At 42.4% G+C, this 19916-nt stretch overlaps 2 protein-coding genes across 2 annotated transcripts; one reads left to right on the forward strand and one right to left on the reverse strand.

The window, feature by feature from the left end:
- Positions 1-3699: 3699 nt before the first annotated feature.
- On the reverse strand, positions 3700-6562 carry aldob (aldolase b, fructose-bisphosphate). The gene is made up of 9 exons (XM_026192780.1): positions 6470-6562; positions 5692-5804; positions 5388-5599; positions 5244-5298; positions 4978-5138; positions 4811-4894; positions 4549-4723; positions 4251-4450; positions 3700-3988 (listed from the first exon to the last, which is right to left on the reverse strand). The coding sequence occupies exons 2-9, from the start codon at positions 5801-5803 to the stop codon at positions 3893-3895; spliced, it is 1095 nt and encodes a 364-aa protein (XP_026048565.1). The 5' UTR covers position 5804; positions 6470-6562; the 3' UTR covers positions 3700-3892.
- A 3797-nt stretch (positions 6563-10359) lies between these two features.
- Positions 10360-19847, forward strand: rnf20 (ring finger protein 20, E3 ubiquitin protein ligase). The gene is made up of 22 exons (XM_026192794.1): positions 10360-10515; positions 10881-11061; positions 11178-11246; positions 11357-11455; positions 11546-11693; positions 11786-11971; positions 12087-12202; positions 12370-12516; positions 12598-12672; positions 12761-12880; positions 13183-13362; positions 13436-13571; positions 13668-13789; positions 13903-14059; positions 14201-14528; positions 15131-15248; positions 15427-15576; positions 15660-15872; positions 16120-16245; positions 17170-17310; positions 18168-18272; positions 19155-19847. Exons 2-22 carry the CDS (start codon positions 10891-10893, stop codon positions 19329-19331), a joined length of 3084 nt encoding a protein of 1027 aa, XP_026048579.1. The 5' UTR covers positions 10360-10515; positions 10881-10890; the 3' UTR covers positions 19332-19847.
- Positions 19848-19916: the final 69 nt, after the last annotated feature.

Here is a 19916-nt window from a genome sequence, read left to right on the forward strand (position 1 = left end):
TATAAATATTCTCATTTCATTATGTTAATCTTTGCGTAGATTAGAGCTGTACAAACTCTGTTTTTGCCTTATAAATGATATTTTCATGTGAGTTTGTACATTTCAATAAATTGCTGCATCTCTCTCATTTTCCTACCAAAACTTGAAGTGAGAGATGGCTCAATACTTTTGCACAGTACTCTATATGTTTATATGTGTCAGGGAACTCAGTGTGACGAATTAAGTAAGATTAGTAAGAGAGATAGCTTTTAACTCTCAGGGATGGCACAGTGTTTGAGTTTGGGAACTGAAGGGGAGTTTGGACCCGGAAACGGCTAATGACGTCAGATAGTTTGTTTAACCTCCACAGTGGCCATCAAATGTGGAGGTTAAACAAAGTTCGTCACAAAGCCGGACGACAAGGCGACAGCTTGGGGGAATTTCGGCTGAAGAGGCGAGAGAACGAGAGAGATGTGTCTGCTAAATACTGATGCTCAGTTTCCCAAACATACAGTAGATTAACTCAGGTGCACTGTGGCATTTAAACAATATTCAGTTGGTATTAAGGGTGCCAAATAAATATCCCTGACACTATTACAGCACCAGCGGCAGCCTGAACTACTCATACAAGGCAGGATGTATCACTTTTGTCATGTGTTTTATGCCAAATTCTCATCCTATCATCCAATGTTGCAGCAGAAATTGAGACTCATCAGAACAGTCGATGTTTTACAATTTTCTGTTGTCCCATGTGAATTTTAGCTACAGCTGTTTATTGCCATCTGCTTCAAGGTTTCACGTGTTGTGCGTTCAGAGATGCTCTTTTGCATACCTTGGTTGTCACAGGTGGCTATTTGACGTATTGTGGCCTTCCCATCAGCTCAAACGAGTCTGGCCATTCTCCTCTGACATCTGGCATCAGTAAGACATTTTTCACCCAGAGAACTGCAGCTAACTGGATCCTGTTTTTTTCTCTTTTTCATTTTGATGCTCAGTTTGGACTTCAGCAGGCTGTCTTGACCATGTCTACATGTCTAAAGAACTGAGTTCTTGCTATGTGATGGTCTGATTAGATATTTGTATTCCCGAGCAGTTGAACAAGTGTGCCTAATAAAGTATGAAATAGGCTGTACATAAAGATTAGACTCGACTGGACATTAAAAGTAGGAGTAATCTGCATTTTTTTTTAAACTGCATTACAAAGATGCTGCTCTTTTTTGTGACACCCCAGAGGAACTGAGCAACACATAAACAGTTCGCCCATCAAAACTGAGACGCACTCATGTAGCTTAACATTTGGTCTACATCAGAAACTTTTCTGTAATGCAGGTTTTAATATAAAATAGACATACACTGTCTTAAAAGGATAACAAAAAAAAACTTGAGTGGATATGTTAGCTTAACTGTGACTGAGGGAAACAAAGAAGATGGACTTGAGCTGGTATGGAAATACACTATTTTGGAAAATCTTTAAGACTCTTTAAAAAAAAAGAAAAGAAAAAAACCTTTAAATAAAAAGTAATACTATAATTTTTTATATTCATTTCTTATTATTCAGACATTTAATTTAAATTATATGGCAGTCAAATTAAAGGCTACAAAACTTCTTTGAAACAGATATTTAATCAATAGTGATGCACCTAAAACATTTAAAATTATGCATAGTTATGGTGCAATTTTGGCTGGTGCGTTCAAGGAAGCCTCAACATCAGAGGTTTTCCTGCTAAAAAGCATTAAATTCATTGGCTAAATTTATGGCCAATTGTTACTCAAACAAAGTTGCCACAAGTATCCATCTTTGATTCTTTCTTACATTGCACAAATTCAGCATTTGTTAATTGTAATTGAATTAACATTGTAGAGTAAGTATTGTCATGCTAAACTACCTCCAAAGAAATTGAAAGAATTCATTATTACTAAAAGTCAAGTGATGAATCTAGAACTTAATTAATTAATTAATGTTAAATATTAAAATAAGCATTAACTGTGAAGTTGCATCATACAGAATATTCTTATTGAATAAGGCCACTGGTCCATGGGCTATTCAACTTTCATCTACCGTATGAATCTTAGCCTTCATCAAAAAAAAAAGTTTTATGACTTAAATAAAATGAACTATGAGATAAAAGATACCTTGAAATTTCAAGTTATTTTCAAGTATAACATTTGACCACTGAAACCCTTATTTTTGCTGTAATTTGGCACTTTATTAAAATAATAGTAAGAATAATAATAATGCATTTTACTATTTTTTCAGTTTTTGTAAAACAGTAAATTTAAACATTCTAATTTGGTTTGGATAACAACAATAATTGTATTTTAACATTAAAAATATAACTCTAGTTAAGGAGTGTGTGTACTGATGGATTAACCACTACAGAAACATAAAAAAATATCTTTGGTAATTACCACTAATTTTCATTTAGTAAAGCTGTGGGATAAACATTACATTGTGAGGTGGTCGAATACATTTTTTAAGCAATGTAACTCACTTGAGATAATAATAATGTTGACATATCAACATTACGTCCAGTTGTTATCAGGGTATTATCAGGGCGGCACGGTGGCGCTGTGCACTGTTGCCTCACAGCAAGATTCTACCACCTGGTCGGAGCCTTTCCCTGTGGGGAGTGCATGTTCTCCCTGTCTTTGTGTGGGTTCTCTCTGGGTACTCTGGCTTCCTCCCACAGTCCAAAGACATGCAGTTAGTGAGGTTAGGTTAATTGGTCATTCTAAAATGCCCATGCGTGTAAATGTGAGTGTGAACCTGAGTGTGATTGGTTGTTTGTCTCTGTGTGTTAGCCCTGTGACAGACTAGCGACCTGTCCAGGGTTTATCCTGCCTCTCGCCTTATAGTAGCTGGGATAGGCTCCAGCGACCTGGTGACCCTGAAAATGATAAGTGGAAGAGAATGGATGAATGGGTTGTCATATCCACGGCTTTTTTTCCCTTCCCAGTGGTGGAAACAAGTTTTCATATATTAAGCCACAATAAGTGAAAATCTACTGTGGGTTAAAAGTCAAATAGCAAAAGTCAAATGTGATTATTTGCTCACTAGTTTCTTACCTGTGGAATCTGTGAGGGGAAAAAAAACTATCTTAGAAGAACTTTTTCAGGAAGATAACCAATCTGTCTGGCAACCGTACACATCGACTGAATGTGTTGAACAAGGCCAGATGTCATACCGTATATGTTGGACAACATCTAGGCTACCTAGCATTTGTTAGTCACACAACTTGGCTGTAAATGCCAAAATTCAGGACGGTACCTGGGACGGGTATAAACTATAAAAGTTTGGTTTTTAAAAAAAATTTAAAATTAATTAATTAAAAAAAAACAAAACATACTTGTTAAAAACACTTTATTGTTAATATCTTCATCAGACCTTTGGTAATTTTGAAAATCTATTATACGTGTCATCTTTTCAGAGATGTCCAAGATTTTGCATCTAATTGTATCTGCATTGTTAACAGTGTCTTATTTGTCTTTGACTATCACTAAACTTTGCTTTGTATTCTGCACTTAAATGTTTAAACCTTTGATTTTATCCCCAATCAACATCTCAGGTGCCCCAGTGTTTTCTGTAGTAGCACATTAAACTTTATGTATTAAGAAACAGGAGTAGGTTTTCTAATATATATATATATATATATATATATATATATATGTGCAAGGAATTTACTCCATCAGTGGTGGATACAACTCATGAAGACACTGATATCAAAAACATTTTGGTCTTTTATTTCGGGAGATTTCATTAAGTAGACAAACAGTAGTTGAACATTTTGACAGAAGTCTCCCCCTGGTGTTGGTAATGCAGGGAGGATGGGCACCCAGAAGGAGATTTTCTTGTAGTTATATTTGGTCCATGTGCAATTCTTGATTTGTTTTTCTTGGGTTATTGTCACAGTATTTAATATACATAGCTGGCAGTGTACAGAGACTGTGTGGAGGCCTGGCCAGCTGCACCGGTGGGCTTGTACTCTCCTTTGGAAGCCAGGCCATTGATCTGAGGGGAAGAGCAGAGGGGGAGGAAAAAAAGACAGGACAAAGTCAAATTGGAAAGTTAATTATCAGCCAAGTTACTTGTGTCACATTAGCGTAAGACTAAATAGAACGGGGGGGGGAACCAACAACAATCATTTACTAGACAGTGTAAAGTTGGGCAATGCAAGATAAGCATTATTTGACAGCCAGTTCAGTAAACAGTCCTCAGCAAATTGATAACACTCGTTAATAGTATCTACTGAGGATCAGTACTACTCATTGACCTTGGCTCTGGTGATGAAAGTTTGCTGTGTGGCTGCCTTGTTTTCAGCTTTGCCCTTCCAGGCAGCAAGAGCAGAAGCCTGGAGTGCACGACCGTAAGAGAAGGTCAGCTTCCAGGGACGGTGCAGAGGCACCTGATTGATGGCGTTCAGGTTGACGGAGGCCTCCTCTTCACTCTGCCCTCCGGACAGGAAGCAGATGCCTTTAAAGAAACAGAAAAATAGTGTCATACTCATAATCAAATGAACTGCTCTGCACCTTCCTTAACTGTAATGTAAAAGCTGTCCTCATGCCACTTACCAGGCACTGAGGCAGGCACGGTCCGCCTCAGAGCAGTCACTGTAGCCATGGCAACTTCCTGAGGGGTGTACTTCTTAGTGCAGGAGTGTCCAGCAGTGACCATGTTGGGCTTCAGCAGAGTGCCCTCCAGGTACACATGGTGGTCAGACAGAGCCTTGTACACTGCAGCCAGGACCTAAAGATGACCCGGCAGATTTATTACTAGACACCCTTCCCATCTTATGTACTGGGAATATCCTTTGCTGCTGGTGGTCTTGCTTACCTTTTCTGTGGCGTACTGGCAACGCTGAAGGTCATGGTCTCCATCAGGCAGGATCTCTGGCTCCACAATGGGCACAAGGCCATTCTGGTGAATACAAGTTCAAATGAATGACTAGAATTTACCCAATTTGTCAGCCTTTTATGTAGAGCAATTTGCTATACACGCACCTGTTGGCAGATACTGGCATATCTGGCGAGGACATTGGCGTTCTCTGCAATGGCAAGAGCTGATGGGCAGCCATCTGAGATCTTGAGCACACACCTCCACTTGGCAAAGTCACAGCCGTCCTTTTTGTACTGGGCACAGCGCTCTGAGAGGCCATCAAGTCCTAGAGAAGCCAAAGAACATTAGCAACCCCGTCTTTGAAAGGCTTATTCTGCATCATTGTGATGAGATTTGCAGAGAAATGCACAAGGTGTTGAATCCGCGTTACCTTGTGTGGTGGTCTCTCCATCTGTTCCCATCAGACCAGCTGTGCCTTTGTCCACCTAAAGCAAGAAAATGCAAACATGTCAGCAAATTCTAAAAAAATCTTTATCTCTGAGATTCAAAGGGTCAGACACTGCTTGCTCCTTACTTTGATGCCAACAACAATGCCCTTTTCCTTGACGAGCTGGGGGAACAGCTTCCCACTGTCTGACTTCTGGTAGAGTGTCTCGTGGAAGAAGATGATGCCACCCACGCAGTTTGAGAAGGAGGCATCAGAGGAGAAGAGGATGTCACGGAAGCTGCGGCGGTTCTCCTCGGTGTTCTCCACGTTGATTTTCTGGAGCCGCTTCGCCATGGTGCCTTTAAAGAGAAACACAACACAGAAAATAATTTCACCTGCATGCACAGCATTTACCTCTCAGCATGGAGTACTAAATAAAAGGGTGGCTCACCTGTTGATTCATCTGCAGCCAGGATTCCCTTTCCTGGAGCCACGATCCTCTGAGCAATGTCAGAGAGCTCCCTCTTCTGCTCCGGAGAAAGGGATGGGAACGGATGAGTCATCCTAAGAGAAATAACAATACAGGTTTTTTGGCAGGTGTTTGGAAAGTCTTCAACCATTAGTGGTACGAGGAAGATTTAATCTTGTTTTCCATCTGACACAAAATCCAACAACATTCTGTTCTCCTTCAACACATCCAAGGTTAAAAATTTGGTTTAAAAAAGGGTTGAACTTTGGCCTACAAAACACAACTGCTCCCTTTCATTGTGCAACATGTGTTCAAAGTTCACCCGCAGTTTTGGTCTAGAAGTTTTTGCAGTGCTGTCAGCAAATAATGCATTAAACAGGCCCATGTCATAGCCAATAATCAAGAACATCGCTTGCAAAGAATAAAGTAAGCGATCGTAAAAGACAGGCTGAACTTAGGCGCTTTTCAAATATTTGCGCACATCCAAGCATGCGCTCTGACGGCCATCTGCAGAAAACAGGTTTATGTTTGCCAAGCCTTTCAAAGTAAAATAGCCTCTAATGTATGATGCAAAGGAAAGTGAACTTCCTAAATGAACCGTGTACCGTGTGCACACACAAATTATAACACATTAAAACTTGCTACTTCAATCAGTAAACCCGCAGAGGCTTACTAATCCAACCAAAAATTCTAGTCTGCAACATATGACAATCTGCAATATCGCAAGTGTGCAAGAGTAAAACAAAACAACTAGTCTTACTTGACAGTTTTGTTAAACAGCGACGACAACTGACGTGGCAGATAAGCCTCTACAGACCCAAAGCAGCAACGACACTGACACACAACCCGAAAAGTGGATGAAAGGGGGCATTTAAAGGCTGTCCGGATCCACGAAGTAGGAGGTGCTCGTGATGTGGCGGGGCGTGTGTAACCCGGATAACTGCAATTGGCCCGTTTAGGCCCACACGGGGGCGGTCATTTTTTATGATGACTTTGCTACCAATGCACTATGTTCTTATCGGGTAAGTGGAAAACAACAGGGGAGCGATGTGTGTAATAAAAATCGAGGTCTGCATGTATGCACGCACCGGCATGCACTCATCACATGATCAAGAGAGGGGCCCCTCTGTCTCTGCTCACAGAGCTGCACACTGACAGATGCTGAAATGTGAGCCGCTGGCTGCAATGTTGCATTTCAGGTTTGTTTTTGTATTTCCTGGTGAAAATGTGAGTCGCAAAAGCATTCGATGAACTCTTCAGTTCTTTTTTTTTTTTGCGTCGAATTTCTACATTTCTGCACGTTTATGTCTGAAGAGGTGTGTGTGTGTGTGTGTGTGTGTGTGTGTGTGTGTGTGTGTGTGTGTGTGTGTGTGTGTGTGTGTGTGTGTGTGTGTGTGTGTGTGTGTGTGTGTGTGTGTGGAGAGTTTTTATATTATTACACGCAGAGACCACTGGTGCACCTCCACGTCCTTTTTCTTTTAATTCTGCTCGATTTATCTCATCGTGTTTTAGTTTGAGGTTTGGAAACAAGTAATATTCAGTTTCTTTCATTAAAAGTCACGTATATGTGCCAAGTGCATCACAGTGCGTGATAATCACGTCATGGATAGACAGTTTCCTTATCAGCTGCTGAAAGTGTTCCAAAAAGCTTTTGTGTTGGGGGAGTTTCTTGTGACCACCAGGCAATAGGTGACCTCATCAGATAGCTGTATTTGAACTCATGGCTGGAATGGATTTTAAACTCAGGATTAACTACAAGCCAGTTTTTACACAATCCGGACTCTGCACCATGAGCAATTTGCCCTTTGATATCTCTGATCGAGATCATTCTTTGTTCACGAATCCAATTTTACCTATTATACACAGGATCATCACATACATGCATATTTATTATAGATAACACTGCTTATCTCGCATAACATTAATGAAAAATATTGGACAGGAGAAATTACCCTTTGGTTGTTACCCTTTGACTGCTTGGTAATGACTCCAGTATCAATTCTGCTTTAGAAAAACACAGAGCAGTCTCAATTTGTGTTATAACATTTGGGAACTTGTACATTAATGCATGAGTTATGTATTAATAACCATTTGATCGCAGAAATTATTCAGCACGTCTTGGCTCAGAAATCTGGGTGTCATTTTTGTCTGTTCAGTGTCTCTTGAGCAATCATTCCAAACAGCTGGTTAGGGGCTGTTTTCCTAATTTAAGGAGTATTTCAAAACTCAGACTGCTGGTGTCAAAGGCTTTTATCTCTTCTTATTTGGATTATTTTGATTTTGATTTATTTTTTTTACTTGTTTTAGCAAATCACTCATTGACCTTTGCCAGACTGTTAAAAATGTTGCACTAGGACTTTTAACTAGCACCAACTAACATTCCCTTTTTGGCTTCTCTTCATTTGTTGCCAGTAAATTGAAGAATTTGTTTGAACATTTTAGTTTGAGCTGCTTCCTGGGATAATAGGTCATCAGGTCAGAGGTTGCTGCAGACCCCAAGCACTCAATCTGGTTTTCGATGTAGCGAGGACCAAGGTTGTACAATTTTCTTCCATTGTGAGGGTTGCACCCATGAAAAACTTGCCCAGTCTTCTTTGCCAATGCCAAATGGCTTATTCTGTGACCAACACAACCGCATCGGTTGTCTTGCAACAAATGTGTGCAGCCCACATACTCAGCTCTGCTGCTCAACCCACAAATTTGTTTTCCTTACAGATTCATGACCCTTTGAAGGGAATTAAACTTTCCAAGAGTATAAGATTTACTACCAAGAAGCATTGTTACAAAAAGAAATAATTAAACACCTTCCCCTACTACAAAAAGGTAGGGACCTTTTGTAGTAAGTTTGTCTCACACCATCCCTTCTATGACACCAACCTTCTCATTACAACCATGAATGTTCTCCATGGTCTTCTTCTTTCCCTCCTACAACTCCATCTTCAACATCCTTTGTCCAGTATGTCCACTATCCCTCTTCTCTGCAAGTCCAAAGCATCCACCAGCCATGCCTCTCTACATTCGTCTCGAAACTGCGCAACCTGAGCCCTCACTTTAATTTCTCCATCCATGCTTTGTTTTTTCCTCCATCCCACTGAAAATCTGAACATCTTCAACTCATTTTCAACTCTCCAGCTCAGCCTCCTGTCTTTTCTGTCAGGTCCATCATCTCCAAACCATACATCATGGCAAGCTCATCACTATCTCGTAAATGTTCCCTTTCACTCTCGCTGCTATTAAATTTGCTCGTGAAATTAAACATTTCGAATGAATTTTAATCAGATCAAATCAGTTAATAGTGATTGGCTTATGGGCAATTGTGCAACATGTATGACGTTTTATTTGATAATTTTTGAATGTAGAGTATCAGACAGTCTAAAAGTGTGGTGAAGGAGAGTTCGCAGATTTACAAGATGAGACCTGCTACGCTGTATGGTTTGAAGTTGATAGCACTAACAAAAATAAAGGAGGCCAAGCTGAAGATCTTACAATTCCCTTTGGGAGTCACCAGGAGGACCAACATTAGAAACGAGTGTATCAGAGGGAGAAAGATTGAGCAGTTTGGACATGTGCATCTTATTGGACAAAAGATGCTTAATATGGAGTTGCCAGGCAGAACGATAAGAGGGGAGACTACAGAGAGGATTAATGGATGTAGTGAAGGAGGACATGCAGATGCTTGGTGTGGCAGAAGAGGTTGCTAGGTATAGGGTGAGATATTGGTGTTGGGTGACTCTAACGGGTGGACTCAGTAGCAAAAACACACACAGGCTCGGGGGTTGCGCTGAATGCTGTTTTATTTACAGTTATAGGGGATATTTACAAGGGAAGGGGCTATTTACAGTGATCGGGTAAACGAGCGAGGACCGAGAGGGAATGAAACAGAGCAGGAGGATGGGTGGCGCACTGGAGTGACTTGATACACAGAAAATACAGACGCGGGCGGTGATCACAGCCAGAGGCGAGGTAAATCTCCGTCATAGATCCGGGAAGACAAACTCCAAAAGAACAGGCAGGCGAGCAGGCGGCGGAACAAGCTAGTGCAGGGGGAAAACGGGCAGGGAGACGAAGCCTGAACATAAAGCTCAAGCAGCGTTAATCTAGAGCAGGGGTGTCAAGCTCCAGGCCTCGAGGGCCCGTGCTCTGCAGGTTTTAGATCTCACCCTGGGTCAACACATACATACATCCCAATAGAAATCCAACAAACACTATACAGAGTAAGGATGACGGGACTATTAATGAACTTTTTATGGATATCAGCACGTTATGATGTCAGGGGAAATGAAGTGGCAGATAATGCTGAAAATGAGGCCACTGGAAAAAGATTAGTGGAGTTAATTATCAGCTTTGGTAAAAAAAAAAAAAGAAAGAAAGAAAAAAAAAAGAAATAAGAAATATATTAAAACAGAAAATGACGGAGAGATGGCAAAAAGAAAGGACGATGGGTTTATAAAATTGGATTTCATTGATTTACTTAGAAAGTTATCAGGCGATTTTTAATTAAAATTTGCATGATAGGATCGAATACTTTAGTGAGGATTCGGTTCACACTCCATACCAATTGGTGGCGGCAATGCACCAGTTCGTTGTTTGCCATCCGCCAATAAGCACAAAGAAGAGAAAGAAGAAGAAGCCGGACGCGTCCCTTTGGTGAATTTGCGCCCTCCGTGGCAGCAGGGGGCGCACTGCCAAGTTAGCTTTAATCCATCATGACTGTGGAAACTTCCGTTTCCGAGAGCCAGGGAGCCGCAACATCAACATCCACAGACAGATTCAGTTACTAGCTTAAAAGTCTTAACGTTAAAAGCGGTAAGGTTTCTATTAGCTGTAGCTGTTGTTGACAGTATTACAGAGTAGTTGCACCAAAGTACGGGATCAGAATGAAGTTGATCGGCATTTAAAGCTGGCGTTAGCAAATGGCTAACGTTCTCCTAACCTTACAGTCACTCATTTAATCAGACTGTTGGTGAATTGAAATGTTACGAGGTCATTTGGGTTTGTTTCTTTCCTCCTCCCATCTCTTTGGGCGATATAGTATCAGAATAAGCACTGAGAGAGTTACCTGATATCATTTGATCTAGCTGGCTTTGTCGTTTACCCAGTTACTTTCATTTGAGACACACAGTTTCCTCCGGTTAGAATGAGAATTTTTTTTATTCCTGTATTTGTTTCAGGAGTCCGACGATGTCGGGGCAAAAGCGTCCTGCCGACCCCAGCGGCCCTTCGTCCTCCGGTGCGCCGCCAGAGAAGCGCAGGGAGCGTGAAGGAGAGGACGGAGGTGCCGGAGTCAGCGCCGCGGCCGGAGGGAGCACCGCGGTGGAGACTGTCATTAAACTGGGAGGGGTGTCCAACTCTGTGAGTCCTCATCTATTATCCACTCTACCCTTAATATATCTATTAGCAACCGTCTTCTCGTATTGTGGATAAGTTTTCTTCTTTGTGCAGTCATGTTTCAATCAAATCTTTTTTAGGAAGAACAAGACATCAAAGCTCTCCAGACTAAGAACAGAAAGTTGGGAGAATCTCTCGATCAAAGACAGGTAAATTCATTCCCCGGTGTTGTTTTCTACCTCATCAGACTGTAGAAGCTGCACTTGTTTCTTGTCTTGTTAATCTAAAAGCTTTTGATCTGTTATCTTGTTGTGTGCAGGTGATTGAGGATGAACTTCGAGAGCGAATTGAGAGATTGGAGACCCGGCAAGCAACAGATGATGCCAGTCTTCTGATCCTGAACAGATACTGGAACCAGGTGACCCCTCTGTCAAAAATGATCATTAACAAATATCTTCTGTATGAAGATGTAAAATTCCAAATTATTATGCTGTTTGGTCTCTTTCAGTTTGATGAAAACATTCGGCTGATCATCAGGCGTTACGACCAAGCAAGCAGTGAGCCTGAGAAATCTCCAACGGGTGAGGGGCGGAGCCTGAAGCCAGAAACTCCAGAACCCGATGGCGACTCCAACCAGGAGAGAGCCAAGGACCGAGGTAAGAACAGAACTTACCAACGAATCATCACTTTGAAAGCAGTGACATTAAAAAAACCCAAAAACGGAATCTGTTATGTGGCTGTCATCCAGGCCACCAAGGAGAGACAAACAACTCCTTCCTGGCCACGCTGGCTAGCAGCAGCAGTGAGGAGATGGAGGCAGAGCTTCAGGAGAGGGTGGAGTCTAGCCAGAAGCAGGCTACCCGTGTGCTGGAGATCTATGAATCTCTGAAAAGCACCGTGGCTCAGCTCAAGGCTGAGTTGGACTCTGGAGCTGGTGAGATTCAATGTTTTGACGTTTTCTGTGAAGAGAGTTTTTCAGTGAGACAATGAGATTAAATGTGCGTGCATCAGGTTTTCTTTAAATGTGATGCTGTTGCTTTTCATTCCAGGGGGCAGTCTGTGGGTGGTAGCATCCAAACTGAACACTCTCCTGACCAGTGAAAACGAGCGGCTTCAACAGCTGACGGAGGACCTCAAACAGAAGTACACACACATGACGAGCGAGGTATGAACTGCGTCTTGAACTGGATTAATCCTCAGATCCAACTAACTTTTACACTTTTTAAACACTTGTTTTGAAGATAATATAAACTTCTTGAATGATTTGGTCATAAAGACTTGATTTTTTTTTTCTCAGTAGTTAATTCTTTGGGTTTTTTCTGTGTCGCTTAGTCCCGGCTTCTGGCACGGGCGGCTAACAAGGCCGACCAGCGTGTCAGCGAGGTGCAGGCTTTGATCGAGGAGTTGCAGTGGGACATGGAGAAGATCCGCCGGCGGGAAAACAGACTGAACGCACACTTGATCGAGATACTGGAGAGGGTGAGGATAGCGCAGGCTGATTAGAAGCAGGGAAATGTCAGGAGATTATTTGTATGTTGTAACACTTCCTGTGTACTCCAGGTAAACAGCAAAGGCTACAAAGTGTGTGGAGAGGCCAGCAGTGTGTGTGGGACCATCACTATTAACAAGAGAAAGGTAGGATTCCCTTTTAAAGTTAAAGAGCAGCTTTTTGGACAGCAAAAAAACTATAGCGTGAGCATTTTTGTACTTTTCCTTGACACAGTTTGAGGAGATGAACAGTGAGCTGGAGGAGAACAGAGAGCTGGCGGAAAATCGTCTCATCGAGCTGCAGAAGCTCGAGCAAGACCTGCAAAATGTTCAGCAGGAGAACGGCAGCATGAAGGTGCTCACACTGAACGCAGCATTGCTTTGACATTTGTTTTAGTTGCTTGTGATTCATGAGCACTTTTAAAGTCCACTTTCATGAAACCAAACAACCAAACTGCTAATTTACCATCGTGTAAAAATGCTTTTTACTTGAAGCTAATTAAAAATGAGTGGATTCACATGAGTGTAACAGAAATGAAGTCAGTTTTTACACCAGAGTCTTTCTGATGAACCTCAAAAATGTGATGGAAATTATTCATCAGCTAATATTTTTCTCTCCGTTTTGTTGACTTTTCTCATTACCTCTGTTTTGCTCAGACGGAGCTGCTGAACCGAGCTGAAAGCTTGGTGAAAGAAACCGCAGAGTATCGCTGTCTGCAGTCACAGTTTTCTGTGCTCTACAACGAGTCTCTGATCCTCAAGGCTCAGTTAGATGAGACACGCGCTCGACTCAACACCACGAGGACGGCACGGCTACGACAGCTCGAGCACATGGAGGTAGGTTGTGTGTTTGGGCGGTTTCGTTTGTCTTCGTCACACCTCGTCTTACTCTCATCTTCTCTGTGTGCAGAATGATGAGGTGACTCTGCAGAGGAAGGTGCGCACAGAGGTGTTTCAGTTGGAGGACACACTGGCGCAGGTCAGGAAAGAGTATGAGATGCTGCGCATCGAATTTGAGCAGACTCTTGCTGCCAATGAGCAAGCAGGTAACTGATGGAAGTTTTGACATTAAAAGTGAATGAGATGCATTATTTGTATTTGAACCAAAACCTTCACCCTTGACTTCCTCTTACTTCATTCAGGTCCCATTAATAGGGAGATGCGACACCTGATCAGCACGTTGCAAACTCACAACCAACAGATGAAGGGAGAGGTGGTGAAATACAAGTTGAGACTTAGAGAAGCGCAAGCTGAGCTCAACCAGGTAAGTGAGATGGAGGCAAGAAGAGAAATGAAACAATGATGGCGTGCTTTCACAGTCACATCTTCTGGGTGAAGTGAAGCAGAACATGATGGCACAATCTGTTACCCTCATAGGTTCGCGCTTCAAAGGGCAACGCCCCCCTCCAATCTCAGTCCAGCACAGAGATGGATGTGAAGGAGGATATGACTTCTCCATCAACGCTAGCTGTTTCTGGGGAACCTGTGGTCAAGACGGAGCCTGACAACGGCTCCTCCACACCCAGCAGCACAGGTAACTCCCAGCTTAGCTAACTAATTCTAAAACTGATCTCATTTTATGTAGCTTTATTTTAGATAGCTTTTTATTTTTTCGCTAATTAGCCTGTCCCAGTTTACAATTCCTCCATGGCTTTCTCGCATCGTCTTTCTACAGGTGCCTCAGTGAAAACAGAGTCTGGTATAGAGCTCGAGGCAACTATAAAGGAAGAGGAGAAGGAGGAGAAGAAAGAGAAGGAAGAAAAGAAAGAGAAGGACATTATAAAGAAGGAGGAAAAAGAGAGAGAGAGGGAAAAGGAGAGGGAGAGGCCGACCCGGAGCAGCGGGAGCAGCAGCAGCAGTAGCAGCAGCATGATAAAGGAAGAGAAGGAGAAACCAGGGAGCAGCAGCCAGGCAGAGGAGTTGGCCGGGGAGCGTCTCTCTATGGTTGGAGGGTCAAAGAGGAAGGAGATGGAGCAGCTGAAGATCGTTCGCACAGAACTCAAGTAAGATACATTAGTGATTTTTATTTATTTATTTTAAGCTGTGTCAGAGATTATTCATCCATGCAGGATTTTTTCTGCTTTTCTTTTTTTTTGCACACACATAAATTAAAATTATACATTATAAAGAGACATATGACCAAGAATTTGGAAGCTGGAAAAATATTGTAAACTGTAAGTACTCAAACAGCCCATTATCATATTTTTTGTTTCCTCAATCTGATTTTGGAGGGCTTGATTTCAGTGTTACACCTTTGTGTTCATATTTTCATATTATAGTATTATATATATGCTTCATATGTCACAGTTGTCAGAGTACAGTGGAAAAATGTTTACTTTCATTGTTGTTGTGGATCTTTTGTTCTGCGGGTCAGCTTCAGGCTGCAAACGTCATGTGATTCTTTGAATCAACAGCAGTAGCACTCACTAAATGATGAGCTCTTCATTATACAGCAGGTAAACAAAGAATGTTGACATGTAAAACATGGGGGAACGGTCTTTTTGTTGTATATGGAGCTAGCATAGCTTGAGAAACTCCTTTAACTGTGTGTTGTGTGTTCGTTTAGGTGATAGTTTTGTTAAATATTCTCACTGTGGTTGTGCAGGAAAGCCCAGGAGTCCCAGCGGGAGATGAAGCTGCTGTTGGACATGTACCGCTCAGCACCCAAGGAGCAGAGGGACAAGGTCCAGCTCATGGCTGCAGAGAAGAAGACCAAGTCTGAGGTGATCAGCGCTGCACAATGCAGGCGTTTTGTTAACATGATCGGCAAAGTAGTGGAAGTGAATCTGTTTGGTCCACTAAGACGTTTCTGGCTTGATTTTTATGTATTTTTTTTACATGGATGGATGGAAGCAGGTAGTAATGTGCTTTGGGCTTCCCGTATAAATGTCCTGGTTTCAGGCAGAGGAGCTGCGGCAGAGGCTGAGAGAGCTGGAGGAGAGGGAGAGGAAGGAAGGCAAGAAAATGGCTGATGAAGAGGCTCTGAGGAAGATCCGTTCTGTGGAGGAGCAGATCGACATCCTCAACAAGAAGCTGTCCATAGCTAAACAGGTGCGGGACCTCATAATTTAGTTTTTACTCTTAAATACCTCTGCCTGGTTCTTTTCTTCCAACACTCTCGCCTCCTCCTGTAGGAGGAAGACGCTCTGCTGAGCGAGATGGACGTGACGGGCCAGGCTTTTGAGGACATGCAGGAACAGAACATCCGCCTGATGCAGCAGCTCAGAGAAAAAGACGACGCCAACTTCAAGCTGATGAGCGAGCGAATCAAGTCCAACCAGATCCACAAGCTGCTGAAAGAGGAGAAGGAGGAGCTCGCCGACCAGCTACTTACTTTAAAAACTCAGGTGAAGCACAAGGCGACCGCAGCACCCATGTGCGCCCCCCACCACGCATAGATTAATTGCTAATTAGTAATTGAATATAGTTAATTACTTTCTTTTAATGCACTGTGCATCATAGTGGTTTGTAACAAACATGGTAAAACATTTTCTGCTGAACAGTTTCCTGCTTTGTTCTTTTTTTTTTTTCTTTTTTTTTCTTTTTTAAATAAAAGGGATTTCTTGAAATCGTTGTTTGCGCTGTACCTTACAGGTCGATGCCCAGCTGCAGGTGGTGAGGAAGCTTGAGGAGAAGGAGCGCCTCCTGCAGGGCACCATCAACACTGCTGAGAGGGAGCTGGCACTTCGAACACAAGCCCTGGACATGAATAAACGCAAGGTAACATATTGTTCCGTATGAAGGGGATAAAAGCCGAGGTGAAGGGCAGGAGAAAACCTGCTTGTCCAGGGATGGCAACCACTCCGAATGGCTACTCACTGTGATGCCTTTTCGTCTGACCTGACCTCGAAGGAAACAGAAGTCCATCGGAGGCCCAGCCTGTTGAGCTGAGCAGTCAGTTTTTGAGATTGTTATGTTGCCTTGGTACCTTCTCAAGATGTGCCAAAAAATCCTAGAGCCTTACAGCGAAACAACTTTTAACAAACAACAGTTGCACAGTGTTTAAATGGATCAACAATCAGCACCTTATAGACCCTCTGTGGTTTATCTGCTCAGTGTGCTGGAGAGTGGAGGCACTGCTGACATCAAAACTGGCATATCGCTTCCTGACGAACCCCCGCGCACATTTGCCCCCTGGAAATTTTATGATCTTTATTGTTTATTTCATATACCAGCTCATCCTAAATGTTATCGAGCACTCAGATGATACTGATGTAGGCGTTGCCCTCCTACGTAACGGGGAGGAGGAGAACACACCAATGCTTGATTTCTTCCTAAACTGTTGTGAGCAGTCAAATCTTGTCTATTGATTTTTAGCTGCAGGCTTCTAACAATACATCTTTCACTGGAGAGCCGGTTCAGCTCACTAGAAAGTGCCTTTACATTGTGCTTGATCATATGTAAAGCTTAAATAATGTGATAAAATGCCCTGTGACCATGCTGTAAATCAAATTTCCCTAAGAGGGCAGAATCAGAGCTACAAAATGAGCTCCTATTAAGGAATTTAAGCTTCCTTAATGCTATTTAGATGTACATAGTTAAAGTAAATAATAACTAAAATCACTTTCACATGCTGTACTGTGTGTGCACAGTGGAGTGCATGGGATTAGAATTTCCCCACTGACAGCTCTCATCCTCCTTCAGGCTCAGGAGTCGGCTTTGCTTTCGGAGGAGGTGCGAACTCAGCTGGAGCAGGTTCAGCAGAGGCTCAAGCTGGTCAGAGAGGAGGTCGTTGAGAACAGCATCTCCAGGGAAAAGGAGTCCTTCAATGCGCGACGAGCACAGGTACGCAAATCACCAAGTTTCAGTAAACACGGCAGTTTGAAATGCCGTCACATAATCATATGCACTGGGATTACAGACTTTAAAGCAATTTTAACTATACTGCTGAAAACAGCCCTACATGTTGATCCTCCACAGCTCTCCTGTATCAGATTATACCATAAATCTAAACTGGATTTAAAACAATTTAATTTTCTGTCATAAGACTTTCGAGATGACTTTTTCTCAAAATACACAACATATTTTCTAATCCCTAATTGGATTTGTTTCCTCTATAATTCCAATATTTCCATTATGTTTCCCCCTCCAATGAAACGGTGAAAACTTCTCACATGACTGTTAATGCCACTTAATAGTCTCTTTTCCACGAGTACTTACTCTACTCTATGGGACTCGGCTCGGCTTTGATCGTTTTCCATTGCGATCGAGTAGCACCTTAAGGTGCCTGGAGTTGTTATAGCAACGCAGCTGCGACAAAAAGCGGCACAACAGAGAAGGACGTCGAAGCGAGGGTATACCTGCTGCTAAATCAAGGGTAAACATCTGCACCCGGTGGTTTGAACATGGTGTTTTTTGAAAGAGTTGCTCTCATGACTCTTTAAGTGACGCCACTGACTGGCCAATCAGCAGCATGCAGTCTGTTGATGTCACATTTTTGGATCGTCTTAGATTGCTTGGAACCCAGCAGAGCAGATATTTAAAATGACCTAATGGAAACCCCTGAAAAGTCGAGTCAAGTCAGTACAAAAGGGCTATAAGACTATTATAGTCATAAAGTCTGTTGTTAGATGAGCCCAAAATATAGGGAGTGTCTCCTGTCACTTACAGCTGTTACATCTCCCCATTGTGTTTTTTTTCAGGAGGACATTTCCAAACTGAGGAGAAAGATTGAGAAGGCCAAGAAGCCTGCCGAGAAAATCAGCAATGGAGACGATATTCTAAATGAAGAAATAAATGATTATAAGGTCAGACCCTCAGCTTGGCATAAAGTCCTGCAGCAGACTAGCCTGGCTCTCAACGAAGGTGATCCGATGAGTCTGCCAGAACACTTAAAGCTCAGTGATGTGTGTATTGCATCTTTAGTGTAGAAATTGCAGCATTCGCAGGAGGTTATGTCTTTTAGACACTCTGGGAAGTTACCAGTCTCAACCAAGATAAAGCACAGCAACATAAACTCCTGTGCTTCTGTTCCCCATGTGTTCAGTCTTTGTGCTAATCTGAGCTCACAGGTTGCTAGCTATAACTTCCTATTTACTATAAAAAACAAAATGAGGCTAACCTTGTGGCAGAGTTTCTCCTTTAGCTCTGATCTGATGACCATTGATAACTTTATGATTCTAATGCTGAAAAACATCTGAGGTCAAACTACAGTCTCACCAACTGTGGGGGAAAAAATACAGGCAGTTCCTGTTACACATAAGTAATGTCTCATGGCTGCAAGCAAAATCCATAAACAAATACACTGACAGGTGTTATAGCTGAGTGTGTTTTTGGGAGTGTGATCAGAGTCTTTATGAGGACAGAATAGAACAACTGGAATTCAGTGGATCTGTTAGAAAACAGACTTGCTCAAATTTCAGATTCCTATAGGCCTGTGATCACATTTGTCCAGATTTATCCCCAGAGGCAGTACATATAATTATGATCTGAGTCTTTAGTGATACACACCTGCTTTACAGGATTTCTGTTCTTCTAAGAGAGTGGTTGAGTGTTAAGTCTGGTTTGAGGGCTTCACTCCTGCCCTAGATATTCACTTCCACTCATTAGGAACCATTCAGTCGAGAAAAACAATGTTTTTTTCAGTGTATTGTTCAAACCGTTCCTTGTCTCTCTCTCTCTCTCTACAGGCACGTCTTACGTGTCCGTGCTGCAACTCCCGGGTGAAGGATGCTGTGCTGACAAAGTGCTTCCACGTCTTCTGCTTCGAGTGCGTTAAGACGCGCTACGACACACGCCAGAGGAAGTGCCCCAAATGCAACGCGGCCTTCGGGGCCAACGACTTCCATCGCATCTACATCGGCTAAAAGCCACGCAGCTAAACTCGTGAGGAAGCGGGTCAGCGAGATGAGCTGGAGTAGAGACACTGCCTGGGGAAAAGGCTCAGCACGGCACTCACGTGCCCCCTCCTCCAATTATGTACTTCCCTTACACTCTGATGTGCAAGAGATTGTTGGTGAGGAGACAGTCGATGATTTCAGCTTTGTGTGGGCCGCAGTGATGCTTTGAAGATTTTTGTTGTTGTTGTTGTTTTATTTTAACAATAACCGAAGCTTCTCTCATCCAGTGTCCACTAATTAACTTTCTTTTTTTAATGCTGGTGCAGACAGAGGCTTGTTTGTGTGCACTCATTTGAAAGCAGCCCATTAAACCAGTTATCAGAGAAACAGCAGTGCTGTGGATGTTGGTGTGTATGTACACTGTGAATGCCATTTTCTTTTCTTTTTTTATCTGCCTGTTTTTGCTCAGTGCTGCCCTGAAACAAGCTGACTTGGTGCTGTATAATTGCTGTTCTGCTAGTTATTAAAATTACATGAAAACTGTTCCGCTTCTTCTTCGTTTTTTTATTATTAAAACCATGTGAAGTCTTAACGTTTGATCCTGCAGCATTA

The sequence above is a fragment of the Astatotilapia calliptera genome, chromosome 2, assembly GCF_900246225.1.
Source record: "Astatotilapia calliptera chromosome 2, fAstCal1.2, whole genome shotgun sequence".
NCBI classification, from domain to species: Eukaryota; Metazoa; Chordata; class Actinopteri; order Cichliformes; family Cichlidae; genus Astatotilapia; species Astatotilapia calliptera.

Excerpts from the sequence above, each read along its gene's own strand:
- aldob (XM_026192780.1), bottom strand. The coding sequence starts at position 5,803 with ATGACTCATCCGTTCCCATCCCTTTCTCCGGAGCAGAAGAGGGAGCTC. Across the intron at positions 5,299-5,387 it reads GCATTGTTGTTGGCATCAAA|GTGGACAAAGGCACAGCTGG; the intron begins GTAAGGAGCAAG and ends TTCTTGCTTTAG. Across the intron at positions 3,989-4,250 it reads CTTTCATCACCAGAGCCAAG|ATCAATGGCCTGGCTTCCAA; the intron begins GTCAATGAGTAG and ends TCTTCCCCTCAG.
- rnf20 (XM_026192794.1), top strand. The coding sequence starts at position 10,891 with ATGTCGGGGCAAAAGCGTCCTGCCGACCCCAGCGGCCCTTCGTCCTCC. Across the intron at positions 11,456-11,545 it reads TGAACAGATACTGGAACCAG|TTTGATGAAAACATTCGGCT; the intron begins GTGACCCCTCTG and ends GGTCTCTTTCAG. Across the intron at positions 13,572-13,667 it reads TGCTGCCAATGAGCAAGCAG|GTCCCATTAATAGGGAGATG; the intron begins GTAACTGATGGA and ends TACTTCATTCAG.